This window comes from Scyliorhinus canicula, chromosome 12, assembly GCF_902713615.1.
Source record: "Scyliorhinus canicula chromosome 12, sScyCan1.1, whole genome shotgun sequence".
In the NCBI taxonomy this organism is placed as follows: Eukaryota; Metazoa; Chordata; class Chondrichthyes; order Carcharhiniformes; family Scyliorhinidae; genus Scyliorhinus; species Scyliorhinus canicula.
This window is the reverse complement of record NC_052157.1, coordinates 107,253,149-107,273,090: the sequence shown is the minus strand read 5'-3', so window position 1 is coordinate 107,273,090 and position 19,942 is coordinate 107,253,149. Positions and strand designations below refer to the sequence as shown.

At 42.4% G+C, this 19,942-nt stretch overlaps 1 protein-coding gene across 14 annotated transcripts in view; it reads right to left on the bottom strand.

Annotated features, from left to right (window-relative positions):
* Window positions 1–6,601: 6,601 nt before the first annotated feature.
* LOC119974633 (serine/arginine repetitive matrix protein 3-like) overlaps window positions 6,602–19,942 on the bottom strand; it is a 753,111-nt gene continuing 739,770 nt past the window's right edge. For 12 of the 14 annotated variants that reach the window (XM_038813686.1, XM_038813685.1, XM_038813690.1 and 9 more), the window contains one exon: window positions 6,602–10,227. In XM_038813686.1, the coding sequence (XP_038669614.1) occupies window positions 9,919–10,227 (309 nt within the window). In that variant the 3' untranslated portion in view covers window positions 6,602–9,918. Of the gene's footprint in view, window positions 10,228–18,147; window positions 18,271–19,942 lie in introns of all 14 variants that reach the window. The other 2 variants (XM_038813694.1, XM_038813698.1) reach the window with 2 other exon arrangements.

Sequence of the window (19,942 nt, the reverse complement as noted above, 5' to 3'; positions counted from 1 at the left end):
CTGACTGCCCACTGTGAACTTAGTGCCGGGAGTCGTATGGGTGCCCCCTCCAGCCACCCCCAGAGGTCCCCTCTGGCGCCAGCCAACCCATCAACAAGATGGGCAGGCTCCAGTGCAACCAGTGCCATCTTGTTGGCTGGAATGGTGTGTACGGGGAGTGAAGTGTGTATATGAGGCTGCACCTTGTCAGCTTCCTGAGGGTCAATCGCGAATCTCGCACTATTTCTCATTGGAATTGATTGTGTTCCACGCGGCTCCGATGTGAGCCCCTCTGGGCTCACTAAATCGGTCCAGGTGCAAACCAGGTTTGCTGTCATAGAACTCCGCAAATCCTGCCCCAGCGTCAACACTTGGTCTCAGGAACGGAAATTTCTGCTGGGGGCCTCTGGCAGAGCAGCAGTCCCTCAGCATCGTGCTGAAACAGGCCTTGATTATTGTTCTTAACTAACTGGAATGGGGCTTGAACCATGATCCAACCCGGACACAAGAATGTGACTAACTGAGCCATAACTGACACAAATATGCAGAAGCAGGTGTAGGGAGCTAGCCAGCCAACTCAATAATCCTCCATTCATAATGGATCATTCTTTCCCTGCTTCACTGAAAATGAAGCTCTTGCACCACAATCGATGCGTTGCTAAAAGAAGTGCAGTCATCGTTGTTCTGGAGATTAACAGAGTTGCCAGTTTTCACACAGCAAGTACCCACAAACAGCAGACAACTGAATGATCAGGTAATCTGCTTTCGGTGACATTTCCCGAGTCGGACACAGGATGAATTCCCTCCTCCTCCGATAGCACCGGAGCATCCCTCACAATGCAGCGTTACTGCCCTTAAACCTTCTACAAATGCTACTTAAAGCCAATCAAGTATATTAATTGCTTCATTTGATAATGTCACCATTTGTAATTTTTATAAATCACAAATTTAAATATAAATGCTACAGAATTTGGCTCCATTGGAATGTTTGGCTTTTATTGCAAGGAATTGGAGTATGGAAGTTATGCTAGAAATACTGTAGGCATTAGAGAGACCCCACCTTTGGTATAGCATACAGTTTTGATCTGTTTACTTAAGAAGGGATGTACTTGGAACTAGTTCAGAGAAGGTTCATTAGGCTGATTCACAGGACAAAGGGGTTGTCTTATGCGGAAAGGTTGAGAAGGTTGGGCCCAATGCTCATTGCAGTTTAGAAGAATGTGATGTCATCTTATTGAAACATGTAAGATTCAGAGGCAGTTCGATAGAGTAGATGCTGAGAGGATGGTTCCCCTTGTAGGGGAATCTAGAACTAGGGGAAATGTTGAAAAATAAGGGGCCTCCCATTCAGGGTAGACATGAGGGTGAATATCTTCTCTCAGAGGGGCATTAGTCTTTGGAATTCAAATCCCCAGAGGGATGTGGAAGCTGGTCATTCAATATATTTGAGGCTGAGTTAGACAGATAAGGGAGTCGAGGGCAATGGGGGGCAGGCAGGAAGGTTAAGTTAAGGTCAGAATCAGGCCATCCACGGTCTTATTGTAGTATAGCAGGAAGCACCGGAGTGCTTTAACCTGCGTGGGTTTCTACATTGATCATTGAATAATATCAAGTGGGCCATGAAGATAGTTACCTGTGGCACTTCCTACCTCGAGGGAATTGATGTAATCAGCAGAGCCTTGCTTCGAAGTGGCATCACGGAAACAAAATGTTCTCCTCAATCGGTCTCGTGGTGCTTAATTTTTCCGACATTTTATTCACTCATTTATTTGGATGGGGAAAAGTCTTTGACAAGCCAACGATTTACTGACCAGTACACCTCCTCACAGTCTCATTGAGAACACCCTACCCTTCTTCAATGGGAAATCGGTTGTCAGATGTGGTTAGGAATGGGCTCAGCTCAAGGAATGGTCTGACAGCATTGGCTTGTGGGCTCATTTGTGAAATGTGGCTCGTGAAAAGGCACTTGTGGACAACCAATACCAATGGTGCATTAAAGAAAGACTTGCATTAATATCCTGTCTTTCGCACCTGGATGTCTTGAAGTGTTTTGTAGCCAATGAAATACTTTAGAGGTGTAGCCACTGCTATTTAGCAAAGGAAGGACCCGCAAACGGCAACCGTGATAATGACCAGATACTCTGTTTTTAATTATGCTGGTTACGTGATAAATATTCTGCAGAGTACCAAAGTGAGCTCCCCTGTTCTTCTTTGAAATAGTGCCATGGGTTCTTTTAGGTTCACCTGAGGGCGCAGTCAGGATTGCGATCTCACTAGTGGGGAGGAAGGGAAGGAATTTTGGAGCAAAAACAAAAATCAGTACATCTGGGGCTTTTCAAAATCTCTGCCTCTGCAGCAGATATCAAAGAATTATCACATTTTCATCATATACTCTTTATTTCATGTTAACTAGTTACACTAATTACTAAGTAATACACAATCTCAAAATGCATTCTACAAACAGCTGCAGAATTGTATTTGCTCTAACTCCTTATCTTGTTCAACATTGCAGGAGACAAAAAAAATCATAATTGATCAAGTTCGAGGAAGACTGATTGTTCCCTGATACACCAGCGTTTTGTTTTACAAATACCTGCCGCAGCATGTGTGGGTGGCAATGACTGAAAAGGTGTACACTGGCGCTAAATAGTGCAGGTCCTGTTGTGCCTTTTGTTAAAGCTGCAGGTCACCCTTTGTTCTTTATTGCTTTTAGATTTACCAGCCTTTTGACAAGAAAACACTATGTTAGAGCTAAGCAGCAACCACTTAGTGAAAACAGGTGATGCTTAGGTTATTTTGGATTAAATGATTACCAAGGAAAGGGCTGAGAGCACCAATAATTCTAGTTTCACAGACTGATCAATTGACAATCTCTGGTAAACAGTGTTAAACTAATCAGTGGTTTCTGGGCAAGAGCAAATTGAATAATCAGCATCGTAACTCAGGCAGTAAAGAAACAAAACCCCCAAATGAATTACTTTACGTTTTTTGTGATACAATTCACTGCACAAAGTACACGGTGTGATTTTTCCGATTTATCATAAAAGTGGAAGGAATTGTTGGTAACTAATAACTAATAAAATATATGCTCAAAATGAAAACATTAGTTTTTGCAAACAGTAAATGTGTGTTGACTATGATGCATTCCTGCCTATTGCTACACACAGACACTATACCCAAATATTTAACATTTGATCAGATGAATCGCTTTTGTCTGTAAGTTCAATACTATCAAATACTTCTCTGCAACACTACTGTTGTAAATCTGCTGAAATGTTTCATTTCAGGGGGTGTCGTAGCGTTTTTAGACCTAACTTCCCGCCAATAAAAGACCCATTAACCTTTTGAGGGCTCAAGGGATATTGGTTCGTTAATGTGTTTGACTTTCTGTGCAAGCACTGTGCAAATGCATATTGCATTGTAACCTTCACGATCTAAAATGTATTCACACAATAGAAGTGTTGGCAATCTGGTAGAGCTTGATGTTATTCAATGTGTGAAATGTTTGACAGCCCCCTTGACCTCTTTCCCCATTTTATTTCCATTGACTTCAAAAACCGTACATAGTTATACTTTGTTTGTCAAAATGTAATTTTATACCAATAATTTTGTTTATTTTTAAAAGGTGTCCCGAATTATGAGATAAGTGATCACTTCAACCTGCTGTAATTGGATGAAAGCTTTTAAACTCGGCAGAACTCTAAAACATTCTTGTTGAAAATCGCTCATGATTGATTTGAAATATTCCTTTTTGGAGTTGCTTGCTTTATAATGAATGCAGCATGTTGCCCTGCACTTCCCAGAACAGGTTTGGTTTTCAAGGGCAATTGGGGATGGGCAATAAATGCTGGCCTTGCCAGCAAAACCCACATGCTTTGAATTAATAAAAAAAATACACATTAAGTATAGGTCCATGAGTAAAAGTATGGACTTGGGACAAATCCATACTTGTTTCCAGTCCAGGCTTTATGCAAAATCTACCAGGGGTAGATCTATGCCTTCATGACAATTGGTTTGGTTTGGAGTTGAGGTCATTAGGGAGGGGGAGGAGAATAATTTTAACTTAACAAAGAGTCATCGGACTCGAAACGTTAGCTCTTTTCTCTCCCTGCAGATGCTGCCAGACCTGCTGAGATTTTCCAGCATTTTCCCTTTCGTAATTTTAACTTAATCCTTCTGTTCAGTTTCAGTGTTAAGTTAAAATAACTCTCAAGTCAAAATGATCTAGTCTAAAGGACATATTTTCGAGTGTACTGCAGGTAAATGTGTGTCGACATGAGAAATAATATATTTATGGCCGCCAGAGCCAAGATCTGGCTGGTACACTGTTGGTTTCCATCTGCTTCAGTTCAGGCCACTGTTATTCTCAAACTCTTTACTGCGTTTCAAACTGGATCTGATTGGTTCGGCTCTGGTCAGATGGTTTAATGGTGTTATGGAGACAAAGTATGGGAATTAGCTTATATTGAGGATCTTTAAGGGGGGGGGGAGGAGGGTGGAACCTGCCGGATCTCTCAGAAACCCAGCTCTTCTACGACACACAGAGTTCTTCATGATCACCAAGTTAAGAGAAACACATTTAATACTGTACAGGAGAAAAAAGCAGCATCTTGGAACTTATACATTTGAACAATACAAGTCAACAGAACACAGAATAAACCCAAGCTGTACAGGACTGAAGGAACCATATAAATGCCACCTCTTTTAAAAAAAAACATTTTATATATAGGTTTGCTGACAAAAGCATTGTAACTACCGATGTGCATATGGACCAAAGTTAATTGTGACCAAATAAATAGAAAATGTAGGAGAATCCTGAAAATCAAACAGCAATGTTTCCCACTCCCGACAGCAGGGAACAACAGGTCTGTGTTTGAGATGAGTGCAATACACTGACAACTTTGCCAAATCCCTTTTGTAAACGTATCCTTCAACACCTAGATTATTATATCTTCTATTTAGGGGGAAATAAAATCCTGTATTCACAGCGTATTTGATATTAAGCTATAACATGCAGTGGAACAATTACATTAGAACAAAAACCCCCCTCTCCACTATCCCCTCCTCCCATTAGAATGCTTTGAGCTGCTGTTCATCGGCTTAAGGAGGTATTGATGTGGGTATAAACATTGTGCTCGAAAAGACCAGGTTATAGTGGGACTAATTTGATTATGTTTGAGTGCTGTAGCGTTAGCATGATACTATTGGGATTTCACTGCAAATTATGTACTTTATTTAACACTAGCTTTTTAACTATGATTTGCCATGATAACACCACTAGAGTTTTTATTCTTCTACACGTGGCCAATTTTCTTTTGTTGCTCTCAATATTATCTTTTCTGAAGAGACTGAGACAGATTTGGGTATGTTGATGTACATGTAAGGCTGCATTCTGTCTGCATGATCCAGTTAGTCCTTTTCCATCCTTTATTATATGTTCATATGCAACCAAATAAGAAGTCACAATGTCCTTGGTCACACAGAATCCCACGTTGGATATATGAAAATGAAATGAAAATCGCTTATTGTCACAAGTAGGCTTCAAATGAAGTTACTGTGAAAAGCCCCTAGTCGCCACATTCCGGCGCCTGTTCGGGGAGGCCGGTACGGGAATTGAACCGTGCTGCTGGCCTGCCTTGGTCTGCTTTCAAAGCCAGCGATTTAGCACTGTGCTAAACCAGCCCCATATATATATTGACATTACTTCACTTTTGCTGGGTCAATATCCTGGAATTCCATATCTAACACCATTATGGGGACACAATTGCCACAAAGGCTACAGTAGTGCTAGAAGGCCCACGACCACCTTCCCCGAGCAACAAGGGGGTTAGGAAGTGAATGCTAATCTTGCGACACTCACATGGCAAAAATGACTATTTTTTAAAACTGACAAACTGATTCAGTATAAATATTGAACCCATTAATGCATTCAAAATGCTAGGGTCTGCACCTCATGAATCTGTGTACATGTTGAGAAATAAAAACTGTCGAGATGAGGGCAGATTTATTCATACACTGTACATACAGACTCATTACAGTTCACAGAATGACAGAATTGTTACAGCGCAGAAGGAAGCCATTTGGCTCGTTCAGTCTGCACCAGTTCTCTGAATGAGCATTCCACCTTGTGCCATTCTCCCTTCTCCACCTGTACCTTGTTTTCAAATATCCATCGAATTCCCTCCTGAATGCCTTGGCCTCCACCATACTCTCAGGCGGCACATTCCAGAACCTAACCTCTCGCTGTGTGAAAGTTTTGCTACTTTTACCAAAAACGTTAAATCTGGTTCTTGATAATTCTGTGAATGGGAACCGTTTCCCCCAACTCTGTTGTGCATGTGCTACATTTGCATTTAAATGGGCGTAGAAACTTTGCATAGCAAAAGTTATAGAAGTTTAGGGCAGCACGGTAGCATGGTGGTTAGCATAAATGCTTCACAGCTCCAGGGTCCCAGGTTCGGTTCCCGGCTGGGTCACTGTCTGTGCGGAGTCTGCACGTCCTCCCCGTGTGTGCGTGGGTTTCCTCCGGGTGTTCCGGTTTCCTCCCACAGTCCAAAGATGTGCGGGTTAGGTGGATTGGCCATGCTAAATTGCCCGTAGTGACCTTAAAAGTAAGGTTAAGGGTGTGGGGGGTTGTTGGGTTACGGGTATAGGGTGGATACGTGGGTTTGAGTAGGGTGATCATTGCTCGGCACAACATCGAGGGCCGGAGGGCCTGTTCTGTGCTGTACTGTTCTATGTTCTTAACAGCTGTGGATTTTTGGAAAAAAGGGGTTGAGTAACTAGGCCAAGGCTGTCTAAAATGTGCATGTATGAAGAGTGAGCATCTGCCCCAGGGCTTTCAGGTAGCACCACACACCCAATCACCTAATGATTCACCAAGATAGTACGGAATTGCCAAGGACATTTGAAGCATTGTCTCCGTTCATCTCCCCCACTAGGCTACTCTTGACACTGAGTCACAAACAGGGGGGGATATGGTCTGGGTATTGGTGATCATGCCAAAATGAGCAGCATTACTACCAAGTGCACAGGAAGGTGCATTCAACAGAAACTAGTTAATCTAACTAGCCCTCCTCATTATAATCTCAATTGAGCCTGATATAATTTGAGTAATGAAGGGTAACCCAGGATTATTAATTAGCACACTTATCATGCTCTAATGCTAACTTGACAATACTAGCATGTTTAGACAGGGTCAAAAGGTGCATCTGTATAAATTGCCTGCCAATGGCTGCACTTCTATTCATATGCTTTGACCTTTCATAGATTTGGGCTATGCATCCATTCAGAAAGTGATGATGGTTGTGTCAAGATTCGAGTTTGAGACGGGCCAAAAAATGAACTTTGAAAAACAAGTTACCTAACATTTTTATGTTACTGGCAGTTACTGCACTTGAGATTGCAAATAGGATTTTTGCGTGATTTTGAAAGCTTCTGGCAGGTTGGCACACAAACTGGGCAACTGCACCCCCAACCCACATGTGGGTTGCCGCCATTTTCTACTGAGGTTGACTAGACAGGTCTAGTTTCAAATTGAGGTAATTTATTTTTTCCTTCACTAAAGTCAAATCTGCCAAATTTAGAGTTTGGAAACTAAAGGTTGCTCCTCGAGACTTTTTCCACATAAAACCTAGAAAATGTCTGAAGATGCTTTAGACTGGGGAGGGAGGAAAACTAAACAAAAATAATTGGAATTGATGAAGGAAACCAGATGCTCTGTCATAGTGAGGTGTTAAGAGAGGTGGCCTAATGTTTAATGAAAGGATGGGTTTCGGAAAGATTTTCAAAGGTTGAAGAGAGAAGTAGAGAGGTTTATGAAAGGAGTTCCAGGTAGTTGTAAGCCAGGTTAAAATCACAGATGAAAAATACATCCATAAGCTCATTGTTAAATGTGGATAGGCTGTTCATAGGCAATGCCATTCTAGGCCATTGTCTTGATGTCTAGGGCCCTGTTCCCAAAGGAGTTAACATCTCAGTTATTAGTAAAATGGGGCCGATCAACAAAATTAGGCCCAGTTTAAAGTAATCTGCTAAAAAAGAGATCTTCATTCGTGTGTCATTGATTGGAAAACTCCCAATAAAAGATGGATCTATATCAGATCTTAGATCCTGCTTCTCAATTTTTAAAGTTTGCATTCACTGTAGATTGTCAACTGTTGGAGCCTATTCAATACTGAGACTGCATCCTTGATCCACCTTTCACTCTGTAATATTTTGTTTCCTGGTTGTACTTGGGTTCAATTCTTTGCACTGGAAATTAGTTAGAAATGGTAAGGTTTGCAAATAATGAATGGCTCTTCTGCAACAGGAGCAACTGGCAAGAGACTATCTGAAAAGTCACATCGACAGGAAATTATAAAATAGGACACCCTCCCCGGAGGTTATAAATAAATGTCTGCATGCCACTCCCCAAGCAATCCTTAATAACTTGGATAAAGAAAGGGGAACTGGGCTATCCCGTCAAATGGGCTTGTGTGTGGAAAGACAACAAAGATCATAATTACCGTTCCAAGCTGCCAGCTCCCAAACTGGAGAAGAGCCGTCTACATTTAAGCCTACATCTTGAATAATTGAATTTGAACTTTTCCAAATGCTTAATGTTGTTCTGGAAACTTGTGCCCCTTTCTCATGGCTTCAAGCAACTTTGGAATTGCCTGTCTACGTCTGGCTCTGTCCTATTGCTCTTCAATCTCTCCAAATGGTTTGACAAAGTCACTATACAGTTCTTTGGTGTCTTCCAACGGAGAAACCAACTTCAGGTCAGTGACCCAAAGGTGGTGTACACCTTCCAAGCCAACTATATGCAAGGTGCTGAACAGTCTTAGCAGACTGGGTGTGGGCACAGTGGTAGGTTTCCAGGGTGCTGACTCAATCACTGGGAAAAGCTTTACTTGAATTGGCCTAAACCTAACCAGATCTGTTTAAACAAAATATGTATCACGGCTGTAACAAAACAATGCTCGGTGGCTGTGGCAACACACACTCAGTTAAAGCAAAGTATTAAAAAGGGTGAGGAGAGAGAATGAGAAAGTCATTCAATGGAGGATGGTTGTTTTGTGTGCACAACACGTAAACAGCTTGTATATTTATGAGACAGTCTCAACATTGCTGTTTGAACAGGCCTCAACTAGCATCTAGCAGAAAGCAACTAGAGGCATGGATACAACTCTACATAATTTGTTGCTTTAGTACAGCATGTGTTATACAATAATTCCCCTTTGAACTCTTGGAACCACAATGCCCCCTCCCCACCCACCCACCATGTGCTAATTGTACTATATTTACAGTGCATAGTTTTCCATTTTTGCAACCACAGCAGTGACTTAAAACCATTTGCCTCACAATATTACAAGGTCAGTAGGATGAATCTGAGGAAGGGAGTGCAGTTTGTGGCTGGGCCTTGCTGAATGAGATCAAGTACAGTACGATTCCATGCCTGCCGGCATCCACCCCTTCTGGGTTTTGTTTTTGTCCAAGAGGCTCTTTGATAAGTTATCAGGGCAGAAACTCCTGAAGATTTGATCAATGTAAATTCCAGTCAGCCAGGAAAAAAAAACTTAAATAGCTGCATGTCTTCTGTTTGGAAGAAGTTGCTGACTTTTGGTTCAGTTGACATCATGGAAGAATTATTTTGCAGAGGTTTATAATCGATGTAAGGGGGGGCGGGGGGGGTAAAGTTTTCCATTTGAATCCCAGCACCAGGCAAAGTTTTAAACTCCTGAATGATGTTGAATGGAGAAACACAAGCATGGAGGCAGTGTGCAGACTGCAAAATCCGTTTTGTCCGCCCATATATCAGTGCTGAATGATGAGTAAGCCTTGGTCCAAAGAACTTACGAATGTCAGGACCTACAAGGCTATCCTGATATAAATATATACTTGTTATAATACAAATCGTGTTCCAGTGGCCTATTGGCACTGCCGATACTCGCAGTTTCACATCTGCTTTGGAGATGTCAGTAGTTGATGTTTATATTGTGACTTATCGGTTTTATTTTGTGTCTGTTCCCCCCACCCCCTAAATAGTCTGTCTAAAAGCCAATGCTTTCCGAGCTGCTCCGGCTGTCGTAGCTGGCGGTGCGGCTGCGAGTCCCGCTCCTGCTCGGGCTGCGAGTCCCACTCCGGCTGTACGAGCTGTAGCTGTCGTAGCTGCGACTCCGGCTCCGGCTGCTGTAGGAAGAGTAACTGAGGGAGCTGGGCGAAGATGGGCTCGGTCTGTAGTACGGGATGGGCCGCTTGCGTGCACTGAATGAGCAGGATCCAGCGAAAACAAACAGGAGGAGAGAAGGGGAGGGAGACAAGGAATAAATCTGGATTAGATAATAACTACACAGTAAACAATGGCGAGAAGAAAAAAAAGCGTTCAGTCTCTAGTGCCTCACCAACATGGGGCAGATTTTCCTGAGTGTTTTTTTTAAAAGACATCTACAATTTTTCACTTTTATTATTAAATCAACAATGAAAACATTGCACAGATTATTTTAATTATTGCCTTTTGAAATCAAGGCCCACTTCCTCATTTTGTTTCTAGGCACTTGTTTTTTTTTGTATCATTTCTGGAGGAAAGCTGGGCGGAGAGGAAATATGCTCTCCCCTCATTCTCCTTGTATTCAGGCCGAAATAGTCACAGATGCAGCTCCAGGGAAATTTGCCCCATTTGACTGAGTTGGGAGGACACTATTCAGGAAGGTTAATAGAAATACAAAGAAAGGATGTATTATGATCAAATTCACCTGGGTGCAAACGAATACAAACATTTTTTGTTACCAGTTCCACTCTGGCCATCCAGTCTTTTGAGCAAGTCTGATTATTTTAATAACCTGGCCTCCCTCCCCAACTTCCCATCAGAGCTGGAATCCAGTGGCAATAGAAATAGAACAATGAGACTTTTTACGGCAGGGATCTGTAATAATATAGAATATTCCCTGTCTGAAGGGTGGGGGGGGGGGGGGGGGGGGGGGGGGGGGGGGGGGGGGGGGGGGGGAGAGCAAACAGCAGCTTTTAGAGGGGATTTGGATATATAGAGAACTTGAAAAGGAAATAATTGCAGCGCCATCGGGAAAGAGCGGGCCAGGAGGACTAATCAAAAGAGACCCAAATGAGCTGAGTGCCTCCTGTTGTGCTGTCTGATTTAATATAACAAGACTTGTGATCTGCCTTTCCTTACTCCTCACGCCTTCGGCCTTTCTTCTATGTTCAAAAATGGTGTATAAACGCACAATATTATTATAGTGATGCAACTGCATTCTAGCATGGCAGTTAAGGCAAGAACAGTGAAACCCTCTTTGAAGAGGCTAAACAAAAAAGTCTTTCATTGCTCTATATTTCCATGTGACAATTCTTTTGTAGACAAACTAGTAGCAGCTGGGAGACAATAAATCCCAACGAGCTCACAGTCACCATAAAAGGCAACAATGTTATCTTGGAAAAAGTGACTCATTTCCCCCAAAGAAAATTAGGATTAGGGAGGGAGGTAGGGAAGAGGGGCGAAGGTTGGAAAAGGGGGCAGGACCACACTGGAACATTCAGGAATCTATCAGGAAGGTTTCCTAACATTTGAACAGTCCTAACTTGATCTTATTTTGCAAATGTTTCAAAAATGTTTTGGTATGAGATGAATCCTTGATGCGGCATATTGAGTTGATTCATTTTTTACAAGTTTTGGCCCTTGGTAAAGGGTAGAACAGGGTTGGCACTGTAACTAGAAATACACTTCTCAGTTACAATCTATTTGTGTGGGGACTAGACAGACTTGTTCTGCCAAAGTAAACTATGGTGACCATCCAACCATGTTCAATTATTTTTTTAAAAGATGCTTTTAAAGATGACACATGGTGTTAGCATCCAATTTACGAGCACATGTTCCTGTAAAGTTAGTATCCCTATTAATGAAAGGTCATAATATTAAACATAGGGCTTCACACATTAAGAACAATCTAAGGTTAGGCACATCTGCCAAAATCTAGCTCTCAGAAACAACAGATCTTATCAAGCTTTTAGTGGTTTATTTATGCAGTTTTCTTTAAGGTGACAGTTTGAGATATGGGTGACCAACCTGCTCAAGGAAGTGAGTTAATTATTTGAATATTATAATGAGCCACATGCCTTCATTTCAAAAGTCATTATATTTTTTTAACCACACACAAGCGGGTTATTTTACGCTTTAGTAGTTTTAAGGAGGCTGAATCCATGAAATAAGTGCCTTTCCACTACTGCTCCCCACAGAGCTATCCACAAGGCTGAAATCCAGGTGACAATATCAAGTATCTAACTCAGAATTCTAGTGGTATGACGGAAAAAGTAGTATTTTTTGTTTTGATTTGTCATAGGATGTGAACATTACTGGCATTTATTGTCTATCCGTAATGAGAATATGGAGGTGAGCCACTGCAGTGTATAGATAAAACTTCCCACAGTGTTAAATAGGGAAGTGAGTTTACGAATTTTGACCCAGCGATTATGAAGGAACAGCGGTTATTTCCAAGTCAGGATGGACTGTGGCTTGGAGGGGAACTTGGTTTTCCCGTTCACCTCTTGCCTGTCCACTCTCGGCAATAGAGACTGTGTGATTGGAAGGTGCTGTCAAAGGAGCACTGGCGATTTGCTGCATTGCATCTTGGAGATAGTGCACACTGCTGCCACTGTGTGTCAGGGAGGTGGGAGTGAATGTTTAAGTGGTGGCCAATCCAACCAGGCTGCTTTGTCATGGATGGTGTCAAGCTTCGAGTATTGTTAGAACTGCACTCTTCCAGGTAAGGAAAGAATATTCCATTACACTTTTTTATTCTTTTGTTTTTATAAATTTAGAGCACCCTATTCATTTTTTTCCAATTAAGGGGCAGTTTAGCGTGGCCAATCCACCTACCCTGCACATCTTTGGGTTGTGGGGGCAAAATCCAAGCAAACACGGGAAGAATGTGCAAACTCCACACAGACAGTGACCCAGAGCCGGGATCGAACCTGGGACCTCGGCACCGTGAGGCAGCAGTGCTAACCACTACGCAACTGTGCAGCCCTTACACTTTTTAATTCTTTTGTGGGATGTGGGTTTCACTGGCTAGGCTAGTATTATTGCCCACTCCCAATTGTGCGTGAGGGTGGTGGTGAGCTGCCTTCTTGAACTACTGCAGTCAATGTGGTGTAAGTACATCTACAGAGATTGTGGATGCAGGAACGATTTGGGGAAATTAAAATGTGATTCAGCCACAGAATATTCAGTCTTTAACCTCCTCTTATCTCCACAGTATATTACAAGTCCTGTTGCGTCTCTGGTAAATCGTACCCCCCTTCAGGATGTTGATGGTAATGCCACTGGCTATCAAGGTGAGGTGATTGAGACTGTACCTGATGGGAGATGGTCATTGCTTAGCACTTCTGTGGCACGACTGTTGCTTGTCACTCATCAGTCCAAGACTGAATGTTGCCCAGGTCTGGCTGCATGCAGGCATGGGCAGATACATTTTCTGATGCGTTATGCAATAATTAAAAAACCCTACTTCTTTGGTGGATGGAAAATAATTGATGAAGCAGCTGAGATGTTGGGTCTTGTGCACTGCCTTGAGAAATTCCTGCAGTGAAGTCCTGGGGCTGAAATGGGCGGCACGGCAGCACAGTGGTTAGCACTATGCTTCACAGTGCCAGGGACCAGAGTTTGCTTCCCGGCTTGGGTCACTGTCTATGCGGAAGATTGCACATTCTCCCCGGGTCTGTATGGGTTTTCTCTGGGTGCTCCAGGTTCCTCCCACAAGTCCTGAAACATGTGCTTGTGAGGTGAATTGGACATTATGAAAAGCCCCTCGTTGCCACATTCAGGTGCCTGATCGGGTACACTGAGGGAGAATTCAGAATGTCCAAATTACGTAACAGCACGTCTTTCGGGACTTGTGGGAGGAAACCGGAGCACCCGGAGGAAACCTACGCAGACGCGGGGAGAGCGTGCAGACTCCGTACAGTAACCCAAGCCAGGAATCAAACCTGGAACCCTGGCATGTGAAGCAACAGTGCTAACCACTGTGCTACTGCGAGTTCAAAATGGAATTTAATTTTTCGTCTTAATCTTGCTTTTCTCTTGTTTTTGTTTTGTGACAATTGCTGTTTCACTATTTCATTTCGACAGATGTTCGGTTGGATTCTCCATCGGCAGGATCCTCCGTTTCGCCAGCAGTGCACTTAGCCCACGGATTTCCCGACAGCGTGGGGCTGCCCACAATGGGAAACCCCATTGGTCGGCTGCCGGGATGGAGAATCCCGCTGCAGGCGGGGGCGCACTGCACCAGAAAATGTGTCCGGCGGAACGGAGAATCCCGCCCCTTGTGTTTCTTCACTTGTCGCATTGCCATTCCCTAAAAGCTCTGCTTCAGCTACTCTTTTGTCATTTAACTTCTCCTGCCTTCTGCCCTATCACAGACTTTCCCTTTTGTTCTCTTTCCCCCATTTGACCTAATTAAAACTTATAACATTTCTAATTTTTTTTCCTATCCTGTCGAAAGGTCATCGACCTTGACACACAGCTGCCAGACTTGCTGTGTGGTTCCAGCATTTTGTTTTTATTTCAGACTTCAACTGTCCGACACAGAGTCCTGTTGGTATCTATGGAATCAATGCCCAGTGTAAGCCATCACTTACCAGAGAGAGCGGGAGAAACCTAGAAAAAAGATTGTTCTTAGTGCAATGTCTAAAATCAGTGAAGGGGGCCTTATATAAAGAATATTTTCATATTTAAATCTTTGATCAGTTTTAGATGGGGCGGGGGCAGACCCTGTTTTCAAACTATTAGCTAGCTCATGTCAGACTCACCAAAAGACTGGATTGTATTTTGAAACATGGTTTAAACTCTAGTGTGTAATGGGAGCGCAGTTAAAACGTCTCCCAAAAACTTACACATGTTTTATGTAAAACAACATTAAATAATTGAATTGATTCTAAATGCATCATTAGTGAGGATAATAACGTTTGCACAGATAGTGTGACTAAAATCACGATTGGTTTAAGAATTCCTTTAACGCGAAGGAATTGAATCTGAAAAATTATTTCATAAGGCCGATTATCAGTTTCACAAAACCTTACGCTGGATGGTTTTACAAACCAGGCAGAATCAACAAATTATCAGAAATAGATTTACATAAATATAGTGAGACAAGAATAAACTGCAGCGTACATCAGATTAGAACCAGTGTTCTCCACAACGTGTTTTGCCATGGTAACTTGCCATTCCTCAACCCACCTTTCAGAACCAGCAACCCACTTCTTGAAAGGGAAATAGGTGTTTTGTGAAAACTCATCGCAAATTCACAAAGGCAAGAAGAAGATTAACATTTATACAGCACCCAGGTAATTACATCCAATCAAAAATATTGACATCTATCTGTAAGCAATTGAGGAATGAGTTCTGTTTTAACCCTGTATGGAGAACACTGAAACATTGTACAACTGTGAGAGAGGAGCTCATTAAAAGCTATTTCTTAGTATTGAACAAAACGTAGGTTAGGTTTGTCATTGCTTCAACTGCCAAGCCAAGAAAATGATTAGTTGTGAGCCTGTTATGTCCTTCTGAAAGGTCATGAACCCCAGCTCTGTAAGAGGTGAATAGAATAGAATGTTGGTTAGTAGACATGTTAGATTAGACAAGAAAATTAAGGTCTGCTCATTGGGAATGGTGGACAATTCCAGTGACTTACCAAGTTAACAGGGATGTCTGTCTGTCACATTGGAAGGACAAACCTGACTGGGATATCCCAGTATACCTTCTGCAATGGGAACAGCAACTAAACCATGATGTACAGACCTGCAGCTTAGAAGCCCTGCTCACAGCAGTTGTATTATTAATTTTAGTCTACAGTTCAAACAGAAGCTTTGCTAACATTCTGACACTGGCAGTATAGTACAGCAAGGCATCTTTAAAATTATATATCAGGTGGGCTGCTACTAAATATGAGCTGGGTTTGCAGCATTTGTTGATCCTTTAACTTCCTGCTGGTCAGTAGGCCAGATTGCTAGAAGTACAAGATAGTAATGGAGTACTTCATATGAGACAGAGAAAATACCCTCTTGCTTGAAACAACAAGTGTGGGGAGGACATGGTCAGTAAAATTCAGCAGGATTATTTTCGTCAGTTATGTCTTCAATTTTGGGTTCTAAAGAATCTGATTACATATTTCACCAGTGAGCAGCCCTTCTTCAACTTGCAGTCCCAAAGTGCAAGACCACAATCTGTTAGTTGGCTGTTTTGTTCGCTGTAGGTTGCTGTTAGCAAAGAAGCAATAATTCATTTTTTTACACAATGCCAGATCTGCACCAGACTCAGATGATGTCCATGTGGGATGGGGTTTGTTCCACATACTGCCCTTAATTTTTACAATACATGAAATACCTACATTCCACAAATATGGACAAATCAAATAAATATCCCAGTGGAGTATAGTATTGCTCTCCTCTGCCTATGTTAGCAGCTGCTGGGTCAACTAACTTGAAGCTTGGTTATGTGATTGTTAACAAATCACTAGTCCTGATTTTTTTTCACATTGGAGTAATTAAACTTTTTAAGTTCATGAAGATAAGAGACAATTACCTCATTTTAAGCTGAAACATGGGGTGGAAATGGGTGAGTTTGAGTTGGATGCCTGTTCAATACCTTGCATAATTATATGCTCTGCTGACTGAGGCGGGGGGGGGGGGGGGGGGGGGGGGGGAGAGTAGAATATCCCATTCTGGTGACAAGGATCAAACAATTCTGGATTACTTAGAGCACCGTTAATTATACAGCGGAATTCTCTTTACTCTTGCCCAACACTTGGGGAGGAGTAATAATTCAAGGGCATACATAATGTATGGTAGGATGCTAGGAAGTACAGAGGACCAGAAGGACCTTGGGGTGCTTGTCCAAATATCCTTGAAGGCAGCAGGACAAGTAGATAAAGTGGCCAAGAAGGCATGTGGGATACCTGCCTCTATTAGCTGCGGCACAGAATACAAGAGCAAAGAGGTTATGATCAAGCTGTATAAAATGTTTGTTAGGCCACAGCTAGAGTACTGTGCACAGTTCCGGCTGCCACACTATAGGAAGGAAGTGATTGTACTAGAAAGGGTGCAGAGGAAGTTCACTCAGGATGTTGCTGTTGCTGGAGCGTTTCAGCTCTGAAGCGAGGCTGGTTAGGCTTGGGTTGTTCTCCTTAGAGCAGAGAAGGTTGAGGTGGGACCTGTTTGAGACATACAAAGTTATGAGGGACATAGATAGAATAGGTAGGAAGAAACTTTTCTCCTTAGTAGAGAGGTCAATAACTAGGGGGCATAGATTTAAGGTAAGGGGCAGTAGATTTACAAGGGATTTGATGAAAATCATTTTCCCCGCAGAGAATGTTCAGAACCTCGAACTCACTGCGTGAAAGGGTGGTAGAGGGGACCTGGGGGGGGGGAACCCTCCCAACATTGAGGAAGCATTTAGATGAGCACTTGAAGCTCCATGGCATACAAGGCTATGGACCAAGTGCTGAAAAATGGGATTAGAATAGATAGGGGCTTGATGGTCAGTGCAGACACGTTGGACCGAAAGGCCTCTCTCTGTGCTAAATAGCTATGACTGTGAATAAATTGCCTGAGGAATGGGCCCTACTCAGCATTGCTCTTGTGCTCTTTCAGGCAAGGTTGCTGATTTTGTGCTGTGAGAACCGGGCTGATACCCCCAACCTCATTTACACACAGCACTTATAGCCAATAAACCGAGACTGTCACTGGGCTGCATTTAATGTTTAGAGATGAGAGGTTGGTGTGCTCACCTCTTGCTTTTCACTACCAAGTAAGTCTCCAGTGGCAATTTGAAGAATTTGTTTGAATGGACTAGGGTCAGCATTTTGCCAAACGAACCCAATGCTTTACCATGCTTGTTTATAGTTTATCCAAGCAATACACTTGATTTGGAAGAAATGGAAAAGATTGTGGGAAACTGTGGGCAAAATGGACAGAAACAGAAGCAGAAAATAGCGAGCAGTATTGGAATCAAATACCACGACATCAGCTGAATTATGAGTGCAATCCATACATTTAGCACAGCAGATTAGATAAACAAGCTCCATCACCAGAGAGACCTGTGCTGTATTGAACTACTACCAATGTGATTCAATAGGGGGAGAGAGAGGGGGAGAGAGAGAGAGAGAGAAATGTTGGCCGTACAGAGATGGGACGCTCTTCTTGAACGGCCTCACAACACCCGGTTCAAGGTGGGACAGCGTCAGTCCAATGCAGTGCAGTGGTTACCCAGGTAACCACCATCGACTTGAGTAATCTTCAGCAAACCTTCAAATGGGAGGGAAAAATGAGAGACACAAAACAATCTGAAACAAATTTATGCAATTTGGAGTAAGGCACTATGAAAGGCATTTCAGTGCCTGAAATTTAATCAACTGCTCAAAGAACTCGTATCATATACATATGGAGAATAAGCAATGTCAGGTGAGTACCAGCTTCACAAGTGCCTCAAATCCTTGATGATAAAACTATTGGCATCTCAAAGGTACAAACAGAGCATAATTCAGATATATTTGCCAGTATCATGTGCAGCTGGCGTGAATATTTACTCCATCTCCATTTTATTGATTGACACATCAGTATTCACCAATGACCCTCAGCCAAGAGTGCCTGATCTGATCCTCCAGATGTCCTAAAGGGGGCTTTAGATACAGTAACTGCGGTTGTGTAGCTGTTTGTATTAAGTCAGGGGTCCACTGACCAGCTTTAACTTAGGTTAAACCACAGACTTTATTCTTTGCACCAAAGCTCTTGCAATGCCTCCACATCTGTGTATTGTCTGAGCAGATGCTATTTTTGTTAAACTGCAAGAAACAACCTGCGATCTTTCTTTGCATTTAAGTTACAGAATCAATCATTGAATGTTTTTTTAAAACCCCTTGTACTCTAGATGCAGGTAATGTGGGTAGTTTAAGCTCAAGGATGTGGGTAATGGGAACTGGAGTCATTGAATGGCTGCACCATACAAGGCCTCCCAGGTCAACAAGCCAGCTTTCATTTTTGCAACTTGTACCAAATTGACAGCAGCCTGTATTACTCAAAGAGATCCTTGCTATTCTTTGGGATGTGCAGATGGACATACCAATTTATTGGTTTGCCAGGTTGTGAGTAGCCTTAACTGACAGCCAGTCTGTGTAAGAAAAGGACCACCAGGGTGGAGCTGGGCCTGATCCAAGTTGAATTAATGCTGCCTCCTTAATTATAAGATGAAAATCTGATTTAGCGCCAACTTCACATTTGTTTTTGGGCTGTCATCTGTGTCGGGGAGGGGCTATAATCTGCACACTCTTCAAGTTAGAAATAAATTATAGATTGTATCAATAAACTAGCGCACGCTGCAGTTTTTTCTGCAAATTTTGATATCAAAATGCCAGTTCTCAAAGAATGAGTTGGAATCAATTGTGGACAAAATACGGGTTGGTGATCTGATAGCAAGGTCCAATGTGTGTGCAAGGAATTGATCTGCATTCTATTCTTAAAACAGAGGAAGTCTCTTCTGCCAATGGCACACAATGTCTCTGACACACTCAACAAGTTAACCCTTGGTTGGCCTATGCAATGTACTTGGTTGCAAATAAGAATACAAATTATAACCACCATTGAATAAAGGAAGGAGACTTTGAGCTAAGTCTTCCATTTGCAAAGTTTTACAGTACAATCTTTCAATTGTCTCACATCTTTAATTTATCCTTAACTGATTGCCATTCTATTTAGGACTTGATATTTTAATTCAAACAAGAGATTTGAGATAGGCTTTCAACAGGTCATCCAAAACCCTGCTGTCTTTGTACTACATACATACATATGAACATACGCGTTAGGGTCAGGAGTAGACCACATGGCTCCTTAAGCCTGCTCTGCCTTTCAGTAAGATCATGGCTGATCTGATTATGCTTCAAGTCCACATTCCTGCCCACCTCCGGTAACCTTTCACTTCCTT